General features: G+C 40.9%; 2 protein-coding genes across 3 annotated transcripts; both read right to left on the bottom strand.

Annotated features, from left to right (window-relative positions):
- Positions 1-1,940: 1,940 nt before the first annotated feature.
- On the bottom strand, positions 1,941-15,748 carry nat16l (N-acetyltransferase 16, like). Of its 2 annotated transcripts, none has more exons than XM_057344104.1 (4): positions 15,509-15,748; positions 14,940-15,136; positions 4,327-4,551; positions 1,941-4,124 (listed from the first exon to the last, which is right to left on the bottom strand). In XM_057344104.1, the coding sequence occupies exons 2-4, from the start codon at positions 15,126-15,128 to the stop codon at positions 3,552-3,554; spliced, it is 987 nt and encodes a 328-aa protein (XP_057200087.1). In that variant the 5' UTR covers positions 15,129-15,136; positions 15,509-15,748; the 3' UTR covers positions 1,941-3,551. The 2 variants fall into 2 exon arrangements, with proteins under 2 accessions (XP_057200087.1, XP_057200096.1); XM_057344113.1 differs by lacking the exon at positions 15,509-15,748 and adding an exon at positions 15,308-15,500.
- Positions 15,749-16,509: 761 nt separating this feature from the next.
- si:ch211-196f2.6 (immunoglobulin domain-containing protein) lies at positions 16,510-22,239 on the bottom strand. Its single transcript, XM_057344125.1, has 5 exons — positions 22,097-22,239; positions 20,765-21,127; positions 20,552-20,684; positions 20,311-20,359; positions 16,510-18,522 (listed from the first exon to the last, which is right to left on the bottom strand). The coding sequence occupies exons 1-5, from the start codon at positions 22,146-22,148 to the stop codon at positions 18,280-18,282; spliced, it is 840 nt and encodes a 279-aa protein (XP_057200108.1). The 5' UTR covers positions 22,149-22,239; the 3' UTR covers positions 16,510-18,279.
- Between the last annotated feature and the right edge of the window lie 5,323 nt (positions 22,240-27,562).

Genomic DNA, 27,562 nt, shown 5'->3' with positions numbered 1-27,562 from the left:
GTGTGTAACCTGTTTTCCCTTTTCTTCACATTCTTTCTTCTGCTGCAATGGCATTGGCTACTTATTATAACCAGTAACGCGGCTCAGTGCTACCAGCTCTTGGTGAAAAACTGGAAATGCAGGCTTTTGTACTAAGAAATTACAGATCATCATATTCTAAGAAAAAGATCCACACACATTGAGAGGACTAGAGAGCCTCATTAATGAAATAAATATCTGTGTTGTAGTTATACTCCCTTTGCAAAGTCATATAATCCTTAAGAAATCAGTTAAATTTATATATGTTTACAGACAATATTATTATCAGCCTGCTTCTCCTATTATTAGATACCTTGTAACTGGCTATCTGGAGTTCAAGCCTGTTTTTGGTACTTGCCCTGATTAAGGAGAGAGACAGAGAGGATTAGAAGTCTTGGAGACCTTCCAGAAAGATATTCAGAAGAATATATAATATAATATTTATATAATTGTATCACTTTGTATTATTACAAAATTATAAATAGTTTTATAACAAAGTCTGTGAAAAGTAAATATGTACCATAAATACATAATTGAAAGTTGGTCATTTTTAAATTATTATTATGTAAATGTTCATTTAAATGAAAAGCTTTCCATTTAGGCTTTTTATTGCTTAGATTATAAATAAATATAATTGTGTAAAACTGATTCATTTATTCAATTTATAATTTACCTTTATATTTTGGCCAACAAATTAGCATGTTGACTTGTGTACAACCCTGCTTATACCTGATAACAGAAAACACAATATGTTTTACAGATATCGAATGTCAAATCCAAGATTTCAATGACAGGAAAAAGTCCTTCTTTGTCCAGGACTTTGATAGGTTTCATTTGTATCTGGTAATTAGCTTGAAAATATGAATGATAAAAAATATTTCTTAAGCATCAGACATACAGTATAGTTAAAATTCCCAAAAGATGAGTAAATGTGATTCAAATCACATTATTTATATGTATATGAAAAGAATATGATCTATAAGAATGTGGTCTATACAATATCTATACAAAATGAAATATCTCCACTTGTTATATCAATAAATGTTGATAACTATAATCTGGTGTGCATCTATGTGTAGGTTAATTCATGATGGTGAAGAGCAAGAAAGTGATTTGCTGTGCCGTCACTCATGAGATGTTCTGTAATAAGGTTTGGTAGAGGAACAGATGGACAACATTTTAGAGACAGAATCACATGAATGTAATGACAAACCAAGTGCTTCGGCAGAAGAGTGACGTGAAACTGATGGAGGAGAAATGAAAAAATGGAGGCGTAGTGAGAAAAGTGGAAGGGGTGAGCATGATGGAAAGACATAAATCATGGTTGGAAAGTACAGACAGAGGATTAAGAGAAGGAAGAGCAATAGGAGAAAACGTGATGGAGAAAGACAAGAGAGAAAAAATAATAATTTACCGATAGATAGTTTCTCAGAACATCTATTACACTGCTGCCTGTTTCTCAGACATCACATATTTTCTCCAAGGACTTATCATATGCTTTTCCATCACGAAAGGCAATTACAAAACACCTTTATGTGGAAAAGAGGGAGAATTCCAGTGTTAAACTCCTTTTTTTTCTATTCACCTGATTTACCAGTTGCCTACAACTGATGTATTAACCACACAAACACTGTGAATAAATGATATTACATTTCTTTTATTATGCAAACTAATCACAGATCACAGACACTAACTTTACTTCATTCTTAAAAAGAAAACAAATAAAAGCAAAACATCCATTTGTAGAGCCATAATATAATGTTTAATGGATATGGTACAGTATACACTCACCTAAAGGATTATTAGGAACACCTGTTCAATTTCTCATTAATGCAATTATCTAATCAACCAATCACATGGCAGTTGCTTCAATGCATTTAGGGGTGTGGTCCTGGTCAAGACAATCTCCTGAACTCCAAACTGAATGTCAGAATGGGAAAGAAAGGTGATTTAAGCAATTTTGAGCGTGGCATGGTTGTTGGTGCCAGACGGGCCGGTCTGAGTATTTCACAATCTGCTCAGTTACTGGGATTTTCACGCACAACCATTTCTAGGGTTTACAAAGAATGGTGTGAAAAGGGAAAAACATCCAGTATGCGGCAGTCCTGTGGGCGAAAATGCCTTGTTGATGCTAGAGGTCAGAGGAGAATGGGCCGACTGATTCAAGCTGATAGAAGAGCAACTTTGACTGAAATAACCACTCGTTACAACCGAGGTATGCAGCAAAGCATTTGTGAAGCCACAACACGCACAACCTTGAGGCAGATGGGCTACAACAGCAGAAGACCCCACCGGGTACCACTCATCTCCACTACAAATAGGAAAAAGAGGCTACAATTTGCACGAGCTCACCAAAATTGGACAGTTGAAGACTGGAAAAATGTTGCCTGGTCTGATGAGTCTCGATTTCTGTTGAGACATTCAAATGGTAGAGTCAGAATTTGGCGTAAACAGAATGAGAACATGGATCCATCATGCCTTGTTACCACTGTGCAGGCTGGTGGTGGTGGTGTAATGGTGTGGGGGATGTTTTCTTGGCACACTTTAGGCCCCTTAGTGCCAATTGGGCATCGTTTAAATGCCACGGCCTACCTGAGCATTGTTTCTGACCATGTCCATCCCTTTATGACCACCATGTACCCATCCTCTAATGGCTACTTCCAGCAGGATAATGCACCATGTCACAAAGCTCGAATCATTTCAAATTGGTTTCTTGAACATGACAATGAGTTCACTGTACTAGAATGGCCCCCACAGTCACCAGATCTCAACCCGATAGAACATCTTTGGGATGTGGTGGAACGGGAGCTTCGTGCCCTGGATGTGCATCCCACAAATCTCCATCAACTGCAAGATGCTATCCTATCAATATGGGCCAACATTTCTAAAGAATGCTTTCAGCACCTTGTTGAATCAATGCCACGTAGAATTAAGGCAGTTCTGAAGGCGAAAGGGGGTCAAACACCGTATTAGTATGGTGTTCCTAATAATCCTTTAGGTGAGTGTATATGGAATGTATAATCAAATATTTCATTTAATTCATATTTAGGAAAGCTGTAAAAGTAAATGGAACGAGCTCACTTAAAGGCGGGGTGTCCGATTTCTCTTAGCCATTGTTGATGTTCAAATCACCAAAACAAACACACCCCTACCCCTATCTTTCGCTTTCGTCAGCGCTCGGCTCGGCTAATGTCCGTCCTGTGCACCTTACTGCTGATTGGCTACAAGGTTGTTTTGGTACTTGGCCCGACTCAGTTGTCTAGAGCGTAATTCAGAAATCGGTTACGCCGCCTTTAAATTAGTGTGCATTGTTTCTCTCAAACAGAAATGACAAAAGCACAATGCAATACCTTCACATGATTCAATTCGCTGAATACTGCTTTTTAATTAATGCCAAACCTCACACCCTGACATTTGATTTGGCAGTGCACCACCAAACTAAAAACATCATTATGACCAATAAAACCTAGATCAGCACAGAATTAAATGAGTCTTTCTTTACGCTCTTCTCATTCCAGCATACCTTTTGTTCATCATACTAACTCCCTTTCCAAAAAGAGCTGCTCCCAGTAATTCCTCCACTGTTTCACCCCGTCATGCCCCTCACAAAACTGCCTCATAACTTCCCATAGACTCGGATGCATATACATATGGACCAAGACTGTGCTCTGAATCTCACCTTTCACAGTATTCAGGTGAGCTGTTAGTGCTCTCTTTGCTAAGGAGGCATCTGTTCCGAACATGTCGATATTTAGGCGTAAAGACCCTCCATTAAACGGAACAGGATATAGAGGTGTGTGGAAGCTCATAAACAAGGGTTTCTCATTCAAATCATCCACAAACCATGACAAATTTCGCCTGGCCAAGACTTCAAGGTTACTCTCTAGGAGATCCAAGGGCTGCCAATCTTGGATGATAGCACTGCCTGGAAGCTGAAGTCTGGAGGACACGTCTGGATTTAGAAGAAGGCCTTTTAAAGCAGCTTGGTCGATGTGTTTTGTCACTAGAGGATACCTGGTGGATCCATCTGACACATTGAGTTTTGCCTTCAAATATGATACAAAGCCATCAAAGGTCTCAGAATCCCCACACAGCGACAAGATAGCCTGATACAAAAGACATAAATGAAGAATAAAACATCCATGTAGTATTCGCATCAACTAACATAATAAATGCTGAAAAAAGATATTTCACATTGTTAGTTCATGTTAGCTAATCCATTTTCTAATGTTAACAAATACAACCTTATTGTAAAATGTTACCGAATATTCTTCATTGTAAAGACCTTCTTTTTCAAATTGTACACACCCTTTTGTCCAGATATGTGAACTTGCTCAGTTTTTCAGGCCCTGGGTTATCTGCTCTGGTGAGACGCTTGTTCTTCACCGTGGGGTAAACCTTCTTTACATACCCATCAGCAAATCTCTGGATAACTCCAGCTAGACCGTGGCCTCTTTCAGTTGGACACACCCTTAATCCCTCGACTACCACTGTTTTACCACCATCAACCACAAGGCTTGACTCCAACGCCACCTAGAAGTACACAAGAATAAGTACTGCAGAGGTTAAAATGCTGTACAGCCATGCATCAACATACTATATATCGAAATTTGTTGTTACATTTAGAAATGCTGCATGGAAATCAATTATTTTATGCAATCATAAATTATTGTTTTGTTCTCATTTCATGCAGACTTCAAAAACCATGATAACATGAATAATGTAAAAGTAAGAGTAGTAGATTTAAAAAAAATATTTGACCCCAGAGCTATGACTAAGCTATGAATAGGGCATGCCTATTCTTTGATTTATTTTTTTATCTTAATGTTAATATGTTGTAATTTAAAAAAGGGTTTGTAACACATTCCATGAATAGGAAGGAAGGAGGCGGGAACCAGCGAACTAGGGGTGTCCCAGACTAAGAATTTACATAGTCGAATCAGAATTGTCACGTCTTGCCTATACTCGACTGATAGTCGAATCAGACGTGTGTGTGTGTGTGTGTGTGTGTGTGTGTGACTTGGTTTTTATGTGTTAGTGGGGACCTAAACCTGAATGCACACCAACTCTTGGGGACCCGTATCACTGTGCGGACCAAAACTGAGGTCCCCACGGGCACAAAAGCTTATAAATTGTACAGAATGATAATTTTTGAAAATCTAAAAATGCAAAAAGTTTTCTGTGATCTTTAGGTTTAGGGGTTGGGCTAGGGGTAGGGGATAAAGTTTTAGGGTTTAGGTTATAATTAGGTTTAGGTTAGGTTTAGGGTAAGGGTTAGGGTCAGGCATGTAGTTCTGATGGTTAGGGTTAAGGTATGAAGGTATTTCAGTAGCAAAACTTCAGAGCATGTAGATTTTAATTTGTGAACTTGTGAAGTAAGTATTTGTACCTGTACACTAAAATGTACACTCACAGCCCCAATTTGAAAACTTGTCAAATAAAAAACTGAAGTTGAATGTTGAGATTTGCACTCGTGGACAAAACTCACAAATCTGTCTTCTGCATTTGAAGTTGCAGAAAAATAGTCACAAACGTGTAAACTGGCATTTACAAAATACATTTGGCAGATACAAATGCATAGCACATATTTACACGTTTTCCTAGATTCAGATTTTAATTGCAACCACAAATAGGCATCTACAACCTCTCAAACCTGTCACTGCAGTTTCAAATCTTCCCGCCTTGACCTTTGCTACTACTTTCGCGATAAACCCGTTGCAAAACTAACTTGTGCACTTGAAAGCTCAGAGGCGAGAGAAAGAACGGCATTTGATGACGTCACGTGGCTGAGCCACACCGCCCCCTATTGGCGGGAAAAATCACAATGAAAGGATCTAGCAAATAATAGTTTAAATAATGTTTAAATAACTAAAGCGAAACCATCAGACTTATGTATACTATCATGAATAATTATTCCATGACTTATACTATCTTGTATAGATATCATTTCGTAATGTATTTTAATGATATCATTCTGTATACTATCGATAATACGTTGTGTACTATGGTTTGTTTTAAAATATAATGACAGGCTGACTACATTTTCCGTTATGTATACTATAATGTTCATTGATATACTATATAAAAATGTACATTTACACAGTTCAACATTATGATTCTATAGCCTAACCCTTGAGAATTATTATTGCTTTAGTTATAATGTTACCAATATTATATTAATATTTTTTTTAAAAACACGTTCCTGGTAGTATAATATAAATGTAAATTAAATTCAGTAAGCAATGTATTATTGACCATTATTGCACTTTTAAGCTATTTCTACTTTTTTATATTTTTTGTTATTTTCAATAAAGGGAAAATGAACAGAAATTGTATGCAGGACTGTGCAATGCCACCATATACAGTATTGGGGTTGTGGGTTTACCTGGAAGTTTCTCATGGAAGGTTTGGATTTTTAACAGATGAGCTTAAACATATTTAATCAATATTTAGTGTACAATTATTTTATCATGTGATAATTACTAGCCGCAGGATAATGCATCCAGTCGGTTGTTATCGCAGAATAAACCCCTTCAGTGTTATACAAGAACTGATTCTGATCATTCTTTTATAGGAGCCTTACACAATGACAGGCTGACTGTACATTTTCTGTTTTTAATTTTGATCATTATCGTCAGCGAACTTGCTTCAGCTAACTTAGGTTGTTAATTAGGTTGCTAATTTATACATCACCCTTATCAGATTCAAGATCTTTATTGTCATACAGTATGTACCTGAAATTCTATTTTGCAGATGGGGTAGAAAAGCAATAAATATATAATAAAGGACAAACATAGAACAAAGATATACTGTAGTAAATATGTCTCTTATATGTTATTATCCCCCATTTTCTGTAAAATAGTCTTTATTTTATATATGCACAATTTAGAATCTTTTAGACTGTAAATCGTATTATATTGTATTGTCATTGTGTTGAATGTCTGTACTAGAAGCTTCCAACACCAAAGAAAATTCCTTGTGTGTGCAAGCACACTTGGCAATAAAGCTCTTCTGATTCTGATTCTGATATAAAAGAGAATAAAATAGAAAAGTTAATTTATAGTAAAAAAGTGTCCGTAAGTAGTATTTTTGTTAAGGAAAATGTATTTATTGATTTAGAGTTTCATCTTAAATTAAATACTGTATTAGTGATTTAAACTGTGGTTTTTCCTGCCATTAGGGGGCGGTGTGGCTCAGCCGCGTGACGTCATCAAATGCCGTTCTTTCTCTCGCCTCTGAGCTTTCAAGTGCACAAGTTAGTTTTGCAACGGGTTTATCGCGAAAGTAGTAGCAAAGGTCAAGGCGGGAAGATTTGAAACTGCAGTGACAGGTTTGAGAGGTTGTAGATGCCTATTTGTGGTTGCAATTAAAATCTGAATCTAGGAAAACGTGTAAATATGTGCTATGCATTTGTATCTGCCAATGTGTTTTGTAAATGCCAGTTTACACGCGTGTGACTATTTTTCTGCAACTTCAAATGCAGAAGACAGATTTGTGAGTTTTGTCCACGAGTGCAAATCTCAACATTCAACTTCAGTTTTTTATTTGACAAGTTTTCACATTGGGGCTGTGAGTGTACATTTTAGTGTACAGGTACAAATACTTACTTTACAAGTTCACAAATTAAAATCTACATGCTCTCAAGTTTTGCTACTGAAACACCTTCATATTAAGGGCTCAGCATACTACATTCGAAATCGAAAAACGACCGTCTGTGAGCTGATTTCGAACAAAATCTGGTCCAAACGACAATTTGTTTCACTAGTTCGCCACAGCAAACCAAACAGAACTCTCCGGAAAAGTTCGTGTTGGCCGGTAAACACCCTCGAGCCACCATTGGTCCAGGCCATTACGTAATAGGTGGGTGTGTTATGTAGCGCCACCCGGTCTGTGGGAAATAACACGTCATTTTATTTAGCTGAGGTGAGGTCAGATAAGGGCTATATAAAAAAAACTATAATATTTGAGCAGCATGAATGCTTTTGAATGTCGCGTTGCAGACATCTTTGTTGTTTGTGTGGCCACATGCGCAGAGGCATACGTCATGTAAACCCCGCCTCCAGAAACAAAGGGGTGTTGGATTGTTCGAAAACACTATACCGTCTCTCAACGTTTTCGTCTCTCAACGTCTCTCAAGGTTTACCTCAAAACGCAGAACGAAAGCACAATTCGCCTGGACTATGCTGAGCCCTTTAGGGTAAAGGGCTAGAGATTGCATTGCGTCAATGTATGTCCTCATAAAGCTAACTGCGCAAACATGTGTGTGTGTGTGCATGTGCGTGCGTGTGTGTAAAGTATGCTGATGAGATATAAAACATAAACAGTATTCAATGTGCATGCTGGCAATTGAATAGTGAATAAGATAATATTTTGGGCTCATACAGTATATTTGTAAATCTGACTCTGAAGGAGTAAGTGCCTCACCAGCCATGAACCCCACCACACGTCACTGGTTCTGACACTTTAAAGTTTGCAATTTTACTTGTCTAATACATGCATGGGCAACTTATAACACACCAAAGACACAGAAAAACACGTTTTCGCGCCATATGACCCCTTTAACAGCATAAAACAAGTCCCAGCCCTTACGAAAATTAACCATGGTTCCCTTTCTGTCGGTCTCTCGACGTTGTGTCGAGCCAACAGATGGGGTTCGTCCTTCAGAACCTATCGCTTCCGACTTCTTTAGAAAAGGCCAGTGAAACTGGCGAATGAAATTTGCATGCCGGACTCCGCCCCCGGATATCCGGGTATAAAAGGGAGACGGCGTGCTGTATTCATTCCCTTTTTTTCTTCGGAGCCTTCACACTGATCGACTTCGAGACTTCAACTCTACGCTGAATTACTGCTGGAATCTTACGACGTAGTGCAGCGGACTGTCCCTTCCTGCAGCGACTTCCCCTGGGCGTCTCGGCAGTTCCAGAAGTGTTTGAGTTTTTTTCTCTGGCAGACACGAGGTCTGCTTCCAGTACGCTGGGGCAGCCCTTGTGGATACGTCCTGCCCACACTGCGGGCGGTTGAAGATTCAGACATTGCGTCACGGGTGGCTGTTTTCCCACGGGACTCAGCCACCACCTTGTCTGCTTCATGTTACACGACAGCAGTGGCTACGGCCCTGCCGTCCGCTACGGCGAGCAGCGAGGGTGATATGAGGATTACTGTGAGCGCTAATCCGTCAGCCACTGGCTCGCGGACCGTTCGCACCTCGTCTCGCTCATCTGACCGTTCCCCATGAGACGGTCCCACCGTCTTGTTCCTAAACCACGTATTCGGAAATGGTGCGTGATGATGAGATGTCCGTTGCAGCATCGGAGGGTGACTTACTGGCATCTGACTCCGATGATAACTCAGACCTCCCTCCCTCGGGGGGTTGAGCCCAGGAAGAAGTGGACGTCGAAATGTCAGCCATGCTTTCCCGGGCAGCCGGCATTGGGTTGCAGTGCACCGCACTGCCTCTCCCAACGCTCGCGGCTGGATACATGGTACCTTGGGTTTGAGAGCGGCTCCAAGCCGCACTCGCCCTCAGTGCCGTGTTTTCCGGGAAGTGCATGAGGAACTTAGTACGACCTGGAACGCCCGCTTTCGGCGCATGCACGTCAACTAGTTCCTTTCTTTGCCCTTTCTTCCCTCGATGGTGGGGCAGCTAGAGGATACGTCGATGTCCCCCAGGGGTTCGACCTAGACTCCCGTCCAAAGCATGTAGGTTTTTTCAGCATCTTAGGTGTCGAGAGCTTACTCTGCTGCGGGCCAAGCTGTCCCCTCTCTCCACGCTATGGCCATCCTGCAGGTCCATCAGGCCAAGGCGTTGAGAGAGCTCCACGAGGGTAAGACCAACCTAGCGCTTATGCAGGAACTCCGCGCCATCACCGACCTCACTCTACAGGCGACCAAGGTGGTCGGGCGATGTCCACACTTGTGGTCCAGGAGAGACACCTCTGGCTGAAACTTGCACAGATGAGTAATGCCGAGAAAGTCCGCTTTCTCGATGCACCCATCTCGCAAGGGGGGGCTGTTTGGTGATACGGTTGAGCCGCAGTTCTCAACAGTAAAGAAGCAGACAGAGGATATCAAGCATATCCTCCCCCGCCGCCATTCGGCCGCCCTCTGGCCATCGAGATCCCATGCACAGTCTGCTTCCCAGCAGCCCTGGTCCTCTTCGACGCCATCCGGTTTCGGCGCCCAATACTCAGGCGGCCCCCTGGAAGAAGACATCGAAGAGGAGACCACCACCCTGTCAGCAGCCACGGTGGAAGCCGAAGCGGCCCTCATGGGAAGACCCCAGGGAGATCGAGAATACCTTCGGGCCCGACCCCAGCCGTTCCATTGCTGGTTGGTCGATCCGGGACGGTTCCTGCCCCGTCCCAACAGCCCACTTCTAAGAGTTTTCTCTCTCTCTCTGGGTGTTTATCACAGCCGCTCTCACCCTCTACATGATGGTGTTCGGCAACTCGACGTTGCATCACGGCGAGACCCAATGTCGAGGATAATCAGCAGCCCTCAGCACTCTCAATCGACAGTGTGTTGTGCTAGGCAGGTAAGTCAGCAGAGCCGATCTCCTCCCCGGGGGGCTCCCTACGGCGAGCGATCCGCACTGCCAGCCATCGAACCACCCCCTGGGAGGTCGATGAAGCAGATCGTACCCCTGGCCCCTGTCTCGGTCCCTGGGAGCCTGACAAGAGCTTCCCAAACCGTCACGGTGACAACGGGATTCGATCCGTCTCGGATACGCAGTCCAACTCCCCAGACGCCCGCCCAAGTTTCGGGGCATCCTCTCAAACCTCAGTCAGAGGCAAGGATGCCCCGTGCTTTGGGCCGAGGTCGCCACCCCTCTGGAGAGGAAGCGATCGTGCTCATCCCTCTAGCCGAGATGTTCAACGGGTTTTTCAGCCCGTACTTCATCGTCCCCAAAAAGGGGGTTGCTAGATCTGCGTACCCTGAACAGGCAACTACTCAAGCTGCCGTTCAGGATGCTCACACAGAAGCACATCCTGGCATCTATCAGATGTCAAGATTGGTTCATGGCAATCGACCTGAAGGATGCTTACTTTCATGTCTCAATTCTCCCTCGTCATCGCCCGTTCCTAAGGTTCACTTTCGAGGGTCGGGCATATTAGTACAGAGTCCTCCCTTTCGGTCTGTCCCTGTCCCCACGAGTCTTCACGAAGATCGTGGAAGCCGCCCTCACTCCCCTCAGGGAGAGAGGTGTGTGGGTACTAAACTATCTCGACGACTGGCTCATTTTGACACACGCGCGAGATCTGTTATGTACACACAGGGACCTAGTGCTTCGGCACCTAGATCAATTGGGACCACAGGTCAACCGAGAAAAGAGCAAGCTCTCCCTGTGCGGAGCATCCTCTTTCTTGGTATGGAACTCAACTCTGTCTCCATTACAGCGCGACTGACTACAGAGCGCGCTCAGTCAGTGTTGAATTGCCTGGAATATTTCAAGCAGTCAGCGGGCCCCCTAAAACAATTTCAGAGGCTCCTGGGCACATGGCATCCTCGGCGGTGGGGATACCCCTCGGGTTGATGCACATGAGACCGCTCCAACACTGGCTACAGAGTCGAGTTCCCTGGAGAGCATGGCACACCGGCAGCAGGCGGATGGTGATTACGCCTCTCTGCCGACGCACCCTAACCTCTTGGTCTTCAATGACATCTCTACGGACGGGGGTCCCTCTCGGGCAGGTCACGAGGCGGGTCGTGGTGATGACAGACGCCTCCCTGCAGGGTTGGGGTGCCATGTGCGACGGGCACGCAGTGTCGGGGCGATGGATGGGTCCCCGCCTGCACAAGCATATCAACTGCCTAGAGTTGTTGGATGTGCTACCCGCACTGAAGGGGCTACAACCTCTCGTGCAGGACAAGCACGTGCTGGTCCGGTCGGACAGCACAACTGCCATAGCGTATATAAACCACCAGGGTGGCGTTCGCTCACGGCAGCTAACACGACTCGCCCGACGCCTCCTCCTGCGCAGTCCGCAGGTGAGCAGATCCCTGGTGACCTGAACCAGACAGCCAATGCGCTCTCTCGTCAGTTGACACCTCGTGGAGAGTGGTGACTCCACCCCCGCGCAGTCCAGCTCATTGGGTACAGTTTGGGCGGGCTCAGGTAGACCTGTTCGCCTCCCTGGACACCACCCATTGCCTGCTAAGGTACTTCCCGTCCGAGGTCCCCCTCGGGACGGATGCTCTAGCGCACAGCTGGCCGTGGGACAAGCGGAAGTACGCCTTCCCACCCAGTGAGCCTCATTGCACAGACCCTGTGCAAGGTCAGGGAAGAGGAGCATCAAGTGTACTAGTTGCACCATACTGGCCCAACCGGACTTGGTTCTTGGAGCTAATGCTCTTGACGACAGCTCCCCCCTGGCCGATTCGCCTGACGAAGGACCTGCTTTCCCAGGGGAAGGGCACATTATGGCATCCCAGGCCAGACCTCTGGAACCTCCATGTCTGGCCCCTGGATGGGACGTGGAGATCCTGAGTGGCCTACCCCCTGCGGCGGTTAAAACCATCACTCAGGCTAGGGCCCTGGCCACTAGGCGGCTATACGCCTGTAAGTGGTGCCTCTTCTCATCCTGGTGCTCTTCTCGAAGAGAAGACCCGCGGAGTTTCTCGATCGGGAACGTGCTGTCCTTCCAGAGACTCGAGAGTAATCTCTCCCCTTCCACACTGAACGTGTATGTAGCCGCTATTGCTGCTCATCACGACCCAGTTGCTGGTAAGTCTCTAGGACAGCACAACCTGATCATTTGGTTCCTAAGGGGCGCGGGAAGGCTACCGCCTCACCCGCGCTCCGTACCCTCTTGCGACCTTGATGCGGTCCTGGAGCCCCTAGGAGATGCCGCTCTTTCTCACCTCATGATGAAGACAGCTCTCCGGATGGTGCTAAAGAGGGTAGCGGACCTACAAGCATTCTCCGTGTCCACAGATTGCCTAGAACTCGGGCCTGGTGATTCTCACGCTATCCTGAGACTCCGGCCCGGCTACGTGCCCAAAGTTCCCACCACTCTCCCTAGACACCAGGTGGTGAATTTACAGGCGCTCCCCACCGGGGAGGAAGACCCAACCCCATCCGTGTTGTGTCCAGTACGCGCATTGCGCCTCTACTTGGACCGCACGCAGAGCCGCAGGAGCTCTGAGTAGTTCTTTGTCTGTTTTGGAGATCAGCAGAAGGGGAGGGCTGTCTCAAAGAAAGATTGGCGCACTGGATCATGGACGCCATCAGTACGGCATACCTGTCCTAAGATCGCCCGTGCCCACTGGCAGTGAGAGCTCACTCCACACGGAGTATAGCCTCCTCATGGGCACTGGCTCGAGGCACCTCTCTGGCAGACATCTGCAGAGCTGCGGGTTGGGCTACACCCAACATCTTCGCGAGGTCCTACAGCCTCCGCGTAAAACCGGTATCAGCTCGAGTCTTGCAGGGCATCAGGTAAGACCGAAGGCTGGTAGGGTGTACGCCTATGACAGTACCTTCCTCCCTTTTTTCTAGGTGAGTCAGCGTACTAATTTAGCCTCCTTTCTTTCCCCACTGGGTGAAGAACAGGCACTCCATCCATCACTAAGCAAGCACCTCCTGCGGGCAGGCTGGGAAGAGCAGCCCTGCCCCTTAGGCCGGGTACCAACTGAGTTATCCACAACATAGCTCTAACCGGACCTAGTGCTACCGGACGTTGTAACCCCCCAGCAGGGCGGTTCCATCTGATGTATCCTCATGATTGGTTCCCACCTTGGTAACCCATGACCTTCCCTAGGTGGACCTCCATCTTGTGGTTAACTCCTTCAGTCTGCACATTCCTCCCATGAGTTCTCCCCTAACGGCGAGACCATGTTGGTATCTCCACTAAACTCCTCCCTACGGTAGGAGGTGGTCTCTGTAGCACAACCCCCATTTGAGGAAGTAGGGCTTACCCAGTGGCCTTACGGTACCGGGCGGCTTCTCGCTGTTAGAGAAACGAGGCCGCCGCCTGTGAGGGCCGAAGGCAGGGGCCTTCCCACCTTTCAAGAAAAGCTCTGGGACCCCCTACCTACCCACTGGTAGGTTACAATTTCGCGGTAGCGCTCACGGCTGACACGCCCAGGCCAGTCATCGTCGCTTCGCTAGAGATTGTGACAGGGCACAGCGTTGTGGTGTTTTCCATAGGAACCCCATCTGTCGGCTCGACACAACGTCGAGAGACCGACAGAAAGGGAACGTCTTGGTTACGGATGTAACCTCAGTTCTCTGATGGAGGGAACGAGACATTGTGTCCTTTATGCCACAACACGTGCTGCCCGCTGCGGCAGTCGTGAGAGGTTCTCAGGCTCCTCAGAACAAAGGTGAATGAATGCAGCACGCCGTCTCCCTTTTATACCCGGATATCCGGGGGCGGAGTCCGGCATGCAAATTTCATTCGCCAATTTCATTGGCCTTTCTAAAGAAGTCGGAAGCGATAGGTTCTCAAGAACGAACCCCATCTGTCTGCTCGACACAACGTCTTGTTCCCTCCATCAGGGAACTGAGGTTACATCCTCAGTTTTTTTTTTGTGGTACAAGTGTAGTAACCATGATTTTTTGGTGCATTGATTACTCGGGGCAAAACCATGGTTTTACTACAGTAACCATCGTTTACTATGGTTTTTACAAAAAACATGGTTTTCAAAACCATGGTTATTTTGTGATACCATTGTTTTACTACAGTAACCATGTTTTTTTGGTTTTAACTGTAGTAAAACCATGGTTTTTACATTTTAACTGTAGTAAAACCATGGTAAATTTTCGTAAGGGAGGGACCACCAACACTGATATAAAAAGAAAACGTACACGTGTCAGTTGTTTTAGATAATGCATATGTTAAGTGCATACATGTAAAAGTATATTCTCTGATGGTTTCCAACACAGCTTTCCCGAGATAAGGCTATATAACATCACTTACCAACCGGCTGCCCCTCCTTGCTATTATAACCAATCTGTCCGGTTCAGTCATCCAGGGGTGATAGCGACATGGAAGGTAATCGTTGCCCCCGTATATGTCATGCGATATGGCCATCACATCATCATAATCCTCTGGTCTGGCCAGGAAGAAGGTCAGCCCTTCACTCTCACCCAAACCATGCGACTCCATTATTATCACTGCCAAAATCACAGTAACAAATATAACATCATGTTAAAATAGAGATGAAGACTTTTTTCGATTAAAAATGAAGAAGAATTTGAAGTGCTGTAATTGTAAACTGTAAAGTTGTGCATTCTTAGTAACGTCTAATTTAATGTCGAATGCACTTCTGAATTTACTACACTTACAATAATACTAACAAAACCTTTTTGGGTTGCAATCAGAATTCAATAAATGCGGATTCTCTTCCTAGTCCTACTTCTTGATTTAACTAAATGAAAGTACAGGACGCATACAATCACGAACAACATTAAAGATTAGCAACATATACACCAAAATCAACCACTTTAAAACAGGAAGATATGTTGCAGTCACGCTGCAGAACTTACCTCGTGACAGCGACTCGCGTGAACTTCACTGCTCTGTCAAAGAAAAACTCCTTTCGATGGCGCATCTGTGGACTTTAAACTTGTAAAACCTATGTGTAATCTGCATAGAACAGCGATTCAGTTAATTGTGCCGTCTAGCCAACTTCTGACATTTTATGGCACTAATTTACAAACGTGGACAAAGGTGAAACACATAAAACACGACCCGAAACTATTGAAAATGTATTTTTTTAAACAGTACCATGTCCCCACCCAGCGGATTGAACGCGATATTGCAGACAAATTGTTTACCAAAAAATCTGAGACGGGGTATCTGCAGGTCGGAGAACTGGGCGTACCGAAAGGTGGGGGCGTGCCGAAAGGTCTTTTCAATTGGACACGAAAGCTGCCTGTTCAACATCAGCTTATACGCTATTGGCCTACATCTAAAGCCACTTTTTTCACTGTGGTGTTTTTGTATCGAAAATTTTAAATATGAAACCAAGAATCTGCAGTTGAGTTATAAAGATACTAGTGCCTATTTTCAAATTGGCCTCGACGTGAATCTAATGTTTGAGTTCTCCGTGATCACTGGGCTGTTAGCGCCGCCAAGAACAGCTTGATGGCAGCAAATACACCTCAAATTGGCCGCTGCCTCTAATATCACTTAAGTGGTAATAGGATTATTAGCCTAGTTTTGGTTACATTTCATAATGGGCAACCGTTGGTCTGATGAATCTATTAGTTTCGATACTAATCATTTTGACTGAGGTCAGTCAAGAGTTTCATAACTATACACAGCCTGGCTGTATGTATTTATTAGTTAAATGTAGTCTTGGAGCATTGCCTGTGTACTTTTGACTGAATTGTTTTCCCCTATTGTGCAAAGTGCTTCTTATACTTTACAATAAAATGTGTTTTGTATTTGATTAAAAGTGAAAATAATCACATTACCTTAACCATATTTAAAATGAAAACGAAAAGAAGCAGGTGTTAATGTCATATTGCGTTTTATTGTAAAAGTAAAATGAAGGTACAGGGGATGCACATATTGGATTTGAACTATTTAGAAATAACTGATATTTAAGGAACAGCTGATAAGTGTCACAATCAAATGTGAATTACAAATATTATTTAAAGGGTGGTACAATGTCTCTAAAATAATACATAACACTTACAACTGCACTAGCGTTTTATAAATTCAACATAATTTACTTTCCTTGGTGTCATGACAGAATAACAACATGTCATACTGTAAAAGGCATTTCTACCATTTTAGTACAACTATGATTTAGTACATGTAAACAAAAACATGCAGAAAAAGACTCATAAAACATAACGACAGCTGCTTCTAAGAGTAAGAGCTATTACTTAGGCCTACCTTCTGTAATTTATTATTAAACAATTTAGCAAAAACACAGACTTTCCTTATAAAATTTTATTTCGTTTTTAAGGGCGTATGATCACAAATTCACGATTTGAAACCTTAGCATTACACACCTTATTGCGATCTTCCTGTTTAAAATAAATGACGTATGTGTGTGGTTAACGCTAATTGGTCAACTAAATTGAGAAGAAAGAGCACGTTTGACCAATGAAAAACCTTTCGGGCACGCCCCCTACCTTTCGGCACGCCCCCACCTTTCGACAAGTCCATTTCTCCGACCTGCAGAGACCCCTACTTGAAAAATCTGTTGTCTTCTTTTGTGTCCTGCACAAGAAAGTCATAAAGGTTTGGAATGATGTGAGGGTCATTTCAAAATATGATCACAAACTTGTCCCTACACTTTACAGGCATGTAAAAAGCTTCCAAATGAAAAAATCCACCCGATTAAGCCATTAATACGCAACTCAGCACCTTTTCATAATGATGATTGTTAATTAAGTCTTTATAGTTTTGTACATTTTTTCTAAATTAATTTGAATTTCATTTGTACTTGAAAAATGTATTCTCCCTATGTTTAACTCTTTTGTGTGGTGTATAAACATTTCACATACACATGGTGAGTGTCCCTTTCCTTAATATAAATTAGAAATGTTATTTAAAATGTCGGTTTTTGGGGTGGATCTTTAAAAGCGTCATTGATGTTGCTTTGGTTTGTGTCAGCATGAAGGATTTTTATTGGGGAAAAAACATGTTTATCGGTATAATGTAATTTTAATGTGCCTAATCATGTTAGTTTTGAGGTGACATTGCCATCATTTTTGAAAATTAGCCATTCATGGAAATTTGTCACTGATGTTACACCAATGACAGAAAACACTAGACAAATAATAAGTAAAATAAAATAATTAAATAAGGAACAAGATTTAAATTGGCCATTATTATTGTTAACAATGTAATCATGCAGGTGAATACTACTCATCAAATTTTAGGCATGAAAACTGAATTACATTTTTTGACTTTTTGAAGTCAGAAAGTCACTGTTTTTTGAGAATGACCAGGGGGCAAGTACAATTATGATAAAAGAGGAAAACAACAACCCAAGCAGTAAATAGAGAACCTATAGGAGAGTCAATAAACGGAATGTTTTGGACGCTGTGATCCACTAGTGGAAGTATGAATAAATGTATAGTACTATACTATACTGTACAGTAGTAGTCTAATATAAATTTGAAACACTAAAGGAGTGTTTGTCTTCAAGTGAAAATATAAGCATTTAAATACTTTATTTATTTCCGCGCGATAATACAAGTGCATTTTGCTTTGTGTAATTTAATTTAACATATGGCAAAGATTCTCTGATTTACTCAAAGACTGGAATATATGCATTATTTCTGCTTATAGATAATCATGTTGTATTTGGTCTCAAGGAGCGGCTGTCCATATTTCTTCGTGGTAAAGGACTCTGTCCTAGTAGGTGATAAACATGTCCTTGATCACACGTGGAATCCTGCGTCCATGCCCTGGGTTGGCCTTGGTACGACTTCCACAACCGGCCGTAGAAAAGGTCTTTTTTGATCTTAGCATAAAGTTTGGAGGGGTCAAAGCCATTTGAAGAACTTTGAGAAGTTGAAGCTGGTTCTTCTTGTGTCTGAAGTAAGAGATTAACAGTTTTATATAGCAAAATGGAATTTGTAAAACTATGAGAATTCTCTTCACATAATTTTGGGGCAAACAAGGCCCGTGAGAATTGGCCATGCAGAGCAACATTCACACTTTAACCACAACCACGCACATTCTTTAGAAAATAACAGGAAACTGAGGTACCTTTAATCACTTTATACAATATTGTACGTTTGAGATTGAAAGGAAACGGCCCAGACAAAATTCACTGCATTGCACTTTTTAACTTTCCATGATACACTTATTCAACTGTTTCTGTGTTATTTGTGCCGAATGACATTTAGCAATTTGAATAGTACTGAATGAGCCCTTGTAAGTGTACATAGATGGTTGACATATATACCGTACATGTGTCCTATGGTGTGACAGCAAAAATAAATAAAAAACAATGATGATAAATATTAATAAAATAAAACGTTATGAACAATATATTATTATTGCCATGTCACACCATAGGACGGTATATTTGTCAATTACTAGGGCTGTGAAAAAATATTGATACATGTAACTATCGCAATATTTTTTTCCGATAGTAACACCTCTACTATCAATACATTTTTTAAAATCATGTCATATACATACGGCCAAAAGAAAGAGGAAGTGAGCATGGCGCAAAAAATATAAGAATGCTTCGAGCTCTCCGAGCTGATGTGTGGGTGTGCTTTGGTTTTCAAAATAAGTCATGGAGTAATGAGTTATTTAAAATAATGCTGTTTGTAGGCTTCGCAAGTCATGACACAAGTCACTGCTACTGCAGTGCATTAGACAAAAAGTTTATTAAGAAAAGTAACAATGACATTTATAGTGCTTTCACGGATGTGACACCAGCACATTTACAGCACTGATGAACCAGGGGTTTATACTGCCCATGTTCATTGTTTTAACTGTAATGCACCACAACAGCCAAGTGACTTGCGTGAGCCACCTTATTCCCCTGTGCTACCCACTTGAGGGGCGCAATCCACAGTTTGAGCTCCCAAACCTCTGATCTAAAGGTCCATGCATCGCACATCATGGCCACTCTGCAGAGGTAAGGGATGTTTTTACACTTACCCTTACAGAAAACCCCCGGTGGTGCACAGCATGTTGTATTTCTAGCTCTACTTTTTACATCCCTTACAGAAAAGACACACGAAATTCACATATGCAAAAAACACATATGATCACATGTGAAATGTGTGTTTTTGGAACATTTTGGTGTGAATTCCATGTGAATTCCCACGTGAAACCCATTGGATAACATGTAAAAACCCATGGGATAACATATGCGACATGTCTCCACATGTGATCACATGTTCTTCACATCTCCACCATGTCATCCCATGGGTTTTTACATGTTATCCCATGGGTTTCACGTGGGAATTCACATGGTATTCACACCAAAATGTTCCAAAAACACACATTTCACATGTGATCACACGTGTTTTTTTGCACATGTTAAACACATGTTGTATACATGTGATCACATGCGAAAAACATGTAAAAAACATGTGAAATTCATGTGTCTTTTCTGTAAGGGATTTTCTATTTAAAGTATTGCAATATATCGCAAATATGTATCGTATCAAAATACATAGCAATATATTGTATCGTGACCCAATCTATCGTGATATGTATCGTATCGGGAGGCACTTGCTAATACACAGCCCTATCAATTACCCACATGAGTTTAATGCTGTCTAGAAGAAATCTTAATTATTAACATCATTGATTTAACAACATATGGTATTAATGATTCATTATGTAAGTTTCTTACCTCAGCAGGTGTGTCTGTCAGTTGTATACATATTTCAAACGATTGCCTCCTGGAAGATGAAATTTCAGATCGCTTTATAAACAAATACGTTTTATAGTGTTTATAGGGACAAATGAGAAGTTTTAACATTTTCTCTTTATTGTACTATAATGTTTTTGCTCTGTTTTTTAGTGTAGCATTTAACAATTTTGTAAATGGTATTGATCATGTGTTATTGTGTTTGTGATGGATGTGTCTTTACCTTCTATAGTTGCACTTTCTGCATAAGAAGAATAGCATGACCAAGGTTATAAGGGAAAGAATGGATCCAATAATCACCGCACCCAAACGTCCCAAAAATCCCATCCCCGGTTCTCGTTTCATATAAGTAAAATCTATATGACATTTAAAAACTAGATTAAGGGTTTGAAAGTGGTTACGCAGAATATGACTGAATGTGTCAGTGTCACAATACCTTTAGTCATAGTGTTAATATTGGCTTCTTTCTCGCGGATGTCGGTGCATTGCTCTAGTTTCCCTGAAGGAAATGTTACAAATGCACAACAGATTTGGACACTCTCATTTAATGCTGCTTCAATGAGAAGGGATGATAATGGATGTGGAGTTGATTTGCCCTGGATTTGAACTTCAGTCTTGTATTCAGGTGGTATGTGAGTTCCCAAACTTGGATGAAACGTGCCGAGTTTGGTGCGATTTGGGCCTTTTAGCATTTCCCAGTTAATCTGAGTCATTTTTTCATCTCCTGTAAGAACGCAGGTCACATTCCGACCTTCTTTGTATCGACTGTGACTGATAGATACATCCGTGTTGGATTTGCCTGGTAAACAACAGAAAAGGGGTAAATATAGAAAGATGAGAAGGATGATTGAGCTATGTGAAAATCCCAAATACGGAATAATGAATGCTAAGTATAAAGCTTCTAACAATTGTTATATTTAATAGATCAGATTGAAAGAAAATGCTGTAGTGTTAGTTTTGTATTATACATAAAACCATTCAGTTATATAGCCTACCACAAATCTTTATGATTGTATGCCTTTTATCTACTGGTAAAATAACATCACTTTCTTCTGATGTCGGAAACCACAGTGAGGTTATTTGATAACTTCGTTACCTTATGAATGTTTATACTGTTTTTGGTTAGGAACAAATAACATGCAAAGCCCACTAATTTACATTAGGCTAGGCTAATCTACATTGTGAATCTATTGCAAATGGATATAACAAGTGCCTTTACAGTAAATGCATTCTTCACCCATCAGACAAGCAAGTTCAAGATCATTTTATTAACATGAGGATCAGTTTTAAATCAATTGTCAAATGAATGTGAAAATTGTTGCAATAGTATACTCTATATTCATCAAACCTGTGATTTTTAAGGTAAATCACAAAATAAAAGAATTGAGAAAATGTTACAAATGGAAAGAAGCTGATATTTTATACCTTCATAGTAACATAAAACAAGGAAAACAATCAGCAACTTCTTATTACTAACCATATGTGCTGTTAGTTAGACTGTCACCGCGTGTGAAGCCTGGATATTTGTTTATGCATTTGGGTGTGCATTTGTATGCCTCACTACCTGAAAACCTTTCATTGTGGTGTTGGCCTGTAAACAGTCCATTTTTCCAAAACGTTTGATACATTTTTCTATTACTGTAAATGTGTATTGTGATATAGATTCCATATATGATACCGAGCTATAATAGATCCTTTGCTCAAGCTTTAAAGCTTTTGTGGTTTTCACATGTACAAATGTTTAATAGTTCTATACGCATTTACCTACCTGATCGCAGATAAGCAAGAATGAGAAGAGCACATAGAAAGTTGTTGCTCATGGCTGCTGTGTTAAAACAACGCAGCTTCCTCTTCGGTCCTTTTCCTGCTTGTGTTTGATCATATACGGTTACTGACTTCACTCTATAGTCCTATCACTTGTCATCTAACATGCAACCGATTTTTTTCTTCACGGTTCTTGACAACTCAGTCATATCTTTGATCTCTGTTAGACGGAAACGTGGTGAATGCACTTGTGGAAGTTTCCACTAAACATGTCTATACTTCAAAAAACACCACATTCACAAGTTGTCCTCATATTTAAGTTGAGCAGTATTTCAGTAGGCTATTTAATGCCTGAATGTTCTCACAATCTTAAGTAAACATTTGCTCACCACAGACACTTGTATTAAATATACTGTAAATCACTTAAACAAGAAACATTTGTAAATGTAAATGACATGAAAGTAGGGAAATTAAATGATTTAATGGAAACTTTAGGGGGCGGCCAAAATAATGGAAACACCTAACAAGCATATCGCAAAAGGTGTTTAAATTCATACTGAAGTGTGACATCAATGTTTACCTGACAACTGAGAACAGAGAGGCCAGAGAGGTTTAAGAACTTCGCTATATGGTGACAGTTGAAACACGCACACTTTAGTCTAGTGGTTTGTTATTCTAGAATAACTATTTATACAACAACTCAGTATATTGTGAGAGAACAAAAACACTGCATTTAGAAACACAACAGCAGTGAAGGCACGTAGGCTTGTGTGTGACCCTAGGCCATATTATAAAAATAAACCCCTAAAAAATTAAATAACATGCTATGCAATAAAACATGTATAGACCCACTAGAAACGCAATGGCTGTTTTTGAAAAGAAAGCATTAAAGAATAAGGACAAAGGAGTTGACAGTTAACATGAGCTACATTTAAAAATGTTGAGAAATGAAGAATTCAGAGCAATGTATTACGGGTGGTATATTTTAGTTTTGTAAATTCACTGTCATTTACTTACTATTTTATTTTTCATTGTCTTTCTTCTGTGGCTCCAAAGGGCTAAGTCGAATTTACTTATACTCAGACAAAAAATCCCTATAATTCACAAATATTAAATTATAACACCAGTAGATGTTTTTCTAGTTGTTTCTTTAAAAGCATATTTTTCCTCATATCCTGTCTTTTACATAACAGTTCAGGACAGCCGTGATGAAAGCTTGGGACTGTGTGCATTCTTAACAGCAATTCCTTTATTGTCATTTTCAAATCGCAGGGGTAATTTAAACTGTGCTAGAAGAACAATCAGATAGTAAAAGTGTGCAAATGGTACATACTATTACCACAACTGACAGAGCAGCGGAAACAAAAAAAGTGGCTTAGTGGCTAAATGTAAAGTGGGACACATTATGTGGTACTATTATTGAGTGTGATGAGAGGTGAAGTGATACTTGAACAACCAGCAGTTGAATGAAATATGTTTATTGATGCACTATAGGGATAGCTCACCCAAAAATGAAAATTATTTTATTGTTTTCTCATTCTCATGTCATTCTAAACCTGTTTGACTTTTTTTTTCATCAGAACAAAAAAGAAGATATTTTGAAGAACGTAGGTGCCCCAACAACAATGGGGCCCCACTGACTTATATGGACACAAAACCACTGAGACATTTCTCAAAATATTTTCTTTTGTGTTTCACAGAACAATGAGTCATATACAGTTTTGAATGACATGAGTGTGAATAAATGATGATTGATTTTATTTATTTTTGGGTAACCTATCCTTTTAAGTGTTCATTGGCCCATGGGTAGTTGTTTATTATGGCGTATCTGTGCTTCTTCTGGTGTCATCAGCCAATCAGTGTTGTCAGATCAGCATGATGTAATTTTCCAGTGCCTCCAGAGTGATTAGTCACGTGGCATTTACAGAATGTACATGCGTTCCCAAGTGAGAAAAGTAACCCATGAGACAGGCACTTGTTATTCTAAACAGTGCAAGTGGCCATAACAATGCAATCTTTAGCTATAAATCTTTAGCTTTCTGTATCTGTCTGCTGGTCTTGATTAGCTGTGGACCTCTGGGACATTATTCATCAATTGGATGTTTAAGCTGAGGAACATCCATGTGCACTTCTCAAGCTTGTCTATCTACTTAAATTTGTACTTCATTGCAAATACATAAGCAATTTTATATAAAAGTCAGACATAACACATCTAACTGCTGCACAGGTCTGATCAGTAACTATTGAAAGTATTTGGTTGAGGTTACTGCCATTGAGCCTCTGTTACTAAATATATAATACTAATTCCAGGAAAGTTTAAATCTTTATTTTTCTTTATTTGTCGAGGGTCACCTTTAAGGAGCTATTCTTATATGTTTATGAATCTTTGTGTTTACACTTACATGTTTCAAAGTAAGATTTGAATGTGTGGAAGGAGCTTGCAAGAAAGGGTTTGAACCTTGTAACAGTTTCAGCAACAGTGGTTATTGCAGATGCAAATATTTTATTAATAATACATGGTAATTTTATAAATGCGTTGGTGAAACACACAGATAAATATGCCTCTACACCAAAAACGTTGCCCTGGTGTGACCCTCACCCAATCCAGACGGGTTATTTATGGGCCTTTAACATCTGCTCCTCTCAATGACCATTCAGAGCTTTTGAAAAAAATCATTGAAACTCATTGTCTGTACCATGTGTGCTCCTGAAGATCCTTTACCTTCTGTCAGAATCTAACCGTGGTCTAACATTAACATACAAAAAAAACCTGTTCTGATTGGGACAAACATTTACACGGATGGATTTGATTCACTTTGGTTTTCCAATAATCTAACAACTGTTTTTTTTATTGCATAGACACTAAAAAGCGATACTTGAGGCCCACTCAGTGAAACCATTCACATAGATCTTTAGATAAAGTCTGCAAAACCACAAACACATTACATGCTATTGTAAAAAAACTTTTAGCAAAACTCTAAACACAGGTCTTTACATTAGTGTGTGACGTTTTGCATTTCATGAGTGTGCTTAGTGGTATTGTGTGTTGAGTTTTGAGACACGTAGCCATAGTTTCAGAAATTGTTGTGTACAGTTAAAAAAAAACTCCAAATGCCTTTAAGATTCACGTGTTGTGCAAAGATGTCTAATATCTAATATTTTATATCAACACTTAACGCTGTCAGTGTCCTCTGTGGTTTTGTTCTTTGCTCCAAAATCCTGTCTGCATGATTATTTTGCTTTCTATTTTATATGCGTCTTTTTTTCTGTGTCCTCTGCTTTTTCGTCTGACCCATTTTCTCTCTCATTCGCTCTTTCTCTGCACCCCCTCCCCCTGGCCCATCTGTCAGACGGACAGGTGTACATACAGAGTTTTGAGCACGTCATTGAAAAAATTATATTTACACTGCAAACTATTTGCGCTGTTCCACACACATAATTGAATGTATTATTTATTTATATTTATATATTTACAGCCTTTTAAACTTTAATATGATGTGAAAGCATGTGGAGGTGTAGTTTTTCCCGCTCTGCTTCCTGCACTAAATTGGGCTGCATGACTGCATTTAAGACCTCTGCTGTCTTGTATTCCTGCTGCTCTATGTATTTTTCTATATCTATATATAGACATACACATAGACACGAATAAGAGACAGCATATCAAAATATTTGTGTGTGTGTGTGTGTGTGTGTGCGTGCGTGTCTATATTTATTTATTAGAGCGGTGTATACAGTAGAGGTCTGAGGGATGGACATATTACATAATGAATTCATGTAACTCCACTCCCAGCGCCCTGCTTCCTGTGGTTTTGAACAATGATCCCCCCACCTCTCCATCTTTACCACCAGCCTCATTTATAATATCCCAACAGGCTCCTTCATTAAACCCTCACCCCAGCAGACACAGGCTGACCCCAAAGTCCCCTTCACTGAATTTTATTACACTGCAGTATGCAGTACTGTGCTGTCCCATCCCCCTCCTTCGCTCTGAATAGCAAGAACTGGAGTTTGGGGAAATTCCACTCTGACGTTGCCTAATAAGCTCTCCTTATTTAACTCAGGACTTTGTGTGCTTTTCATTTTATATTTATTTATATTTCATTTTTACATTATTCTTTAGAATTCAGAACAATTTACAGTTACGTACTTTTTAATTGAATTGAATTGAATTGCATATTACAACGGACTGTCATAATTAAATTTCATAAACCTCTTATTTGTTCCAACTCTTTATTTGTTAGATTGCTATAACCCATCTTCAGGAATTCTCCACCTCTTGTTCTTCACTTTTACACAAGTGTATTTTTGGATGCTGGTCCATAAGAAACAGTATTGTTCTGCAGTAGTAGAGCAAAGGTCAGCAGTGTGAGGGTGCAGTGACAGCTGCTACTCAAATCAGAATAGTTCAGCAAAGAAGCCTCTCACATTCTCCATTTGCTGTGGCTGGCTAGCAGCTATACTACTGTATATATCTCCTTGGCATTCTATCAGCGCTCTTCAATTTGGATGAGTATCACTTGCTCACCAAACCAAATATTGGTACAGCCATTGCACTGACTACGCAGTTGGTTTTATAGATAAGAGTGGGTCGAAGGATATGGCACTTGACTTTGAAAGGGGTATTGATAAATGAAATTTATTTAGGATATTAGTTTCCTTTACTTACTGTCATCATTACAAATGTGTGTTTTACTGTATTGTATTATAGGTTACTTTAAAAGCATCTGCTTGAGAATCTGCCATTAAACATTGTTAATGGGATAGTTCACCCCAAAATGAGAATTCTGTCATTTACTCACCCTCAGGTTGTACCAACACTGTATATATTTATTTGTTCTGCTGAACACAAAGGAAGACATTTGGAAGAATGTCAGTAACCAAACAGATCTCATCCCCCATTTACTGCCAGTAGGGAAAATAAATACTATGGGAATAAATACCTTTGTGTTCAGCAAAATGTGTGTAAATGATGACAGAATTTTCATTCTTGGGCGAACTATCCCTTTAAAGTACACACTAGAACTAACAGTATGGATTATGTAAAAAGTAAAAACTAAAACTCGCAACAATTTCACAAAAATGTAAAGATATCTCAAAGAGTGTAATGCAATAATAAACATTCACCTCTTTTTTTTGGTTTCTGTATTCTTTTGTTACTCTATGCCCATTGGGGATTATGATTTATGGGCTTTTATTGGTTTTTTTTTTTCTTTTTCTTTTTCTTTGTTTATTGCTAAACAACAGTACAATATACAGTTAGACAGACACACACAGATATTTTCTAACCATTTCTAAGTTTTAACCATTTGGAAAGATTAACCATTGGAAAGTGAAGCATACTTATACTAATACATCAATTCAAAACATCACTTATCATAGAATGACACATCTAAACTGCATTTTTTTTTCATTCTGATACCGCATTCCTGTAGGAGGTTAAAATCTCACCAGTCATTCAACAAATCCATTT

This window comes from Triplophysa rosa, linkage group LG1 (genome assembly GCF_024868665.1).
Source record: "Triplophysa rosa linkage group LG1, Trosa_1v2, whole genome shotgun sequence".
Classification (NCBI taxonomy): domain Eukaryota; kingdom Metazoa; phylum Chordata; class Actinopteri; order Cypriniformes; family Nemacheilidae; genus Triplophysa; species Triplophysa rosa.
This window is presented reverse-complemented; position numbering and strand designations above follow the sequence as displayed.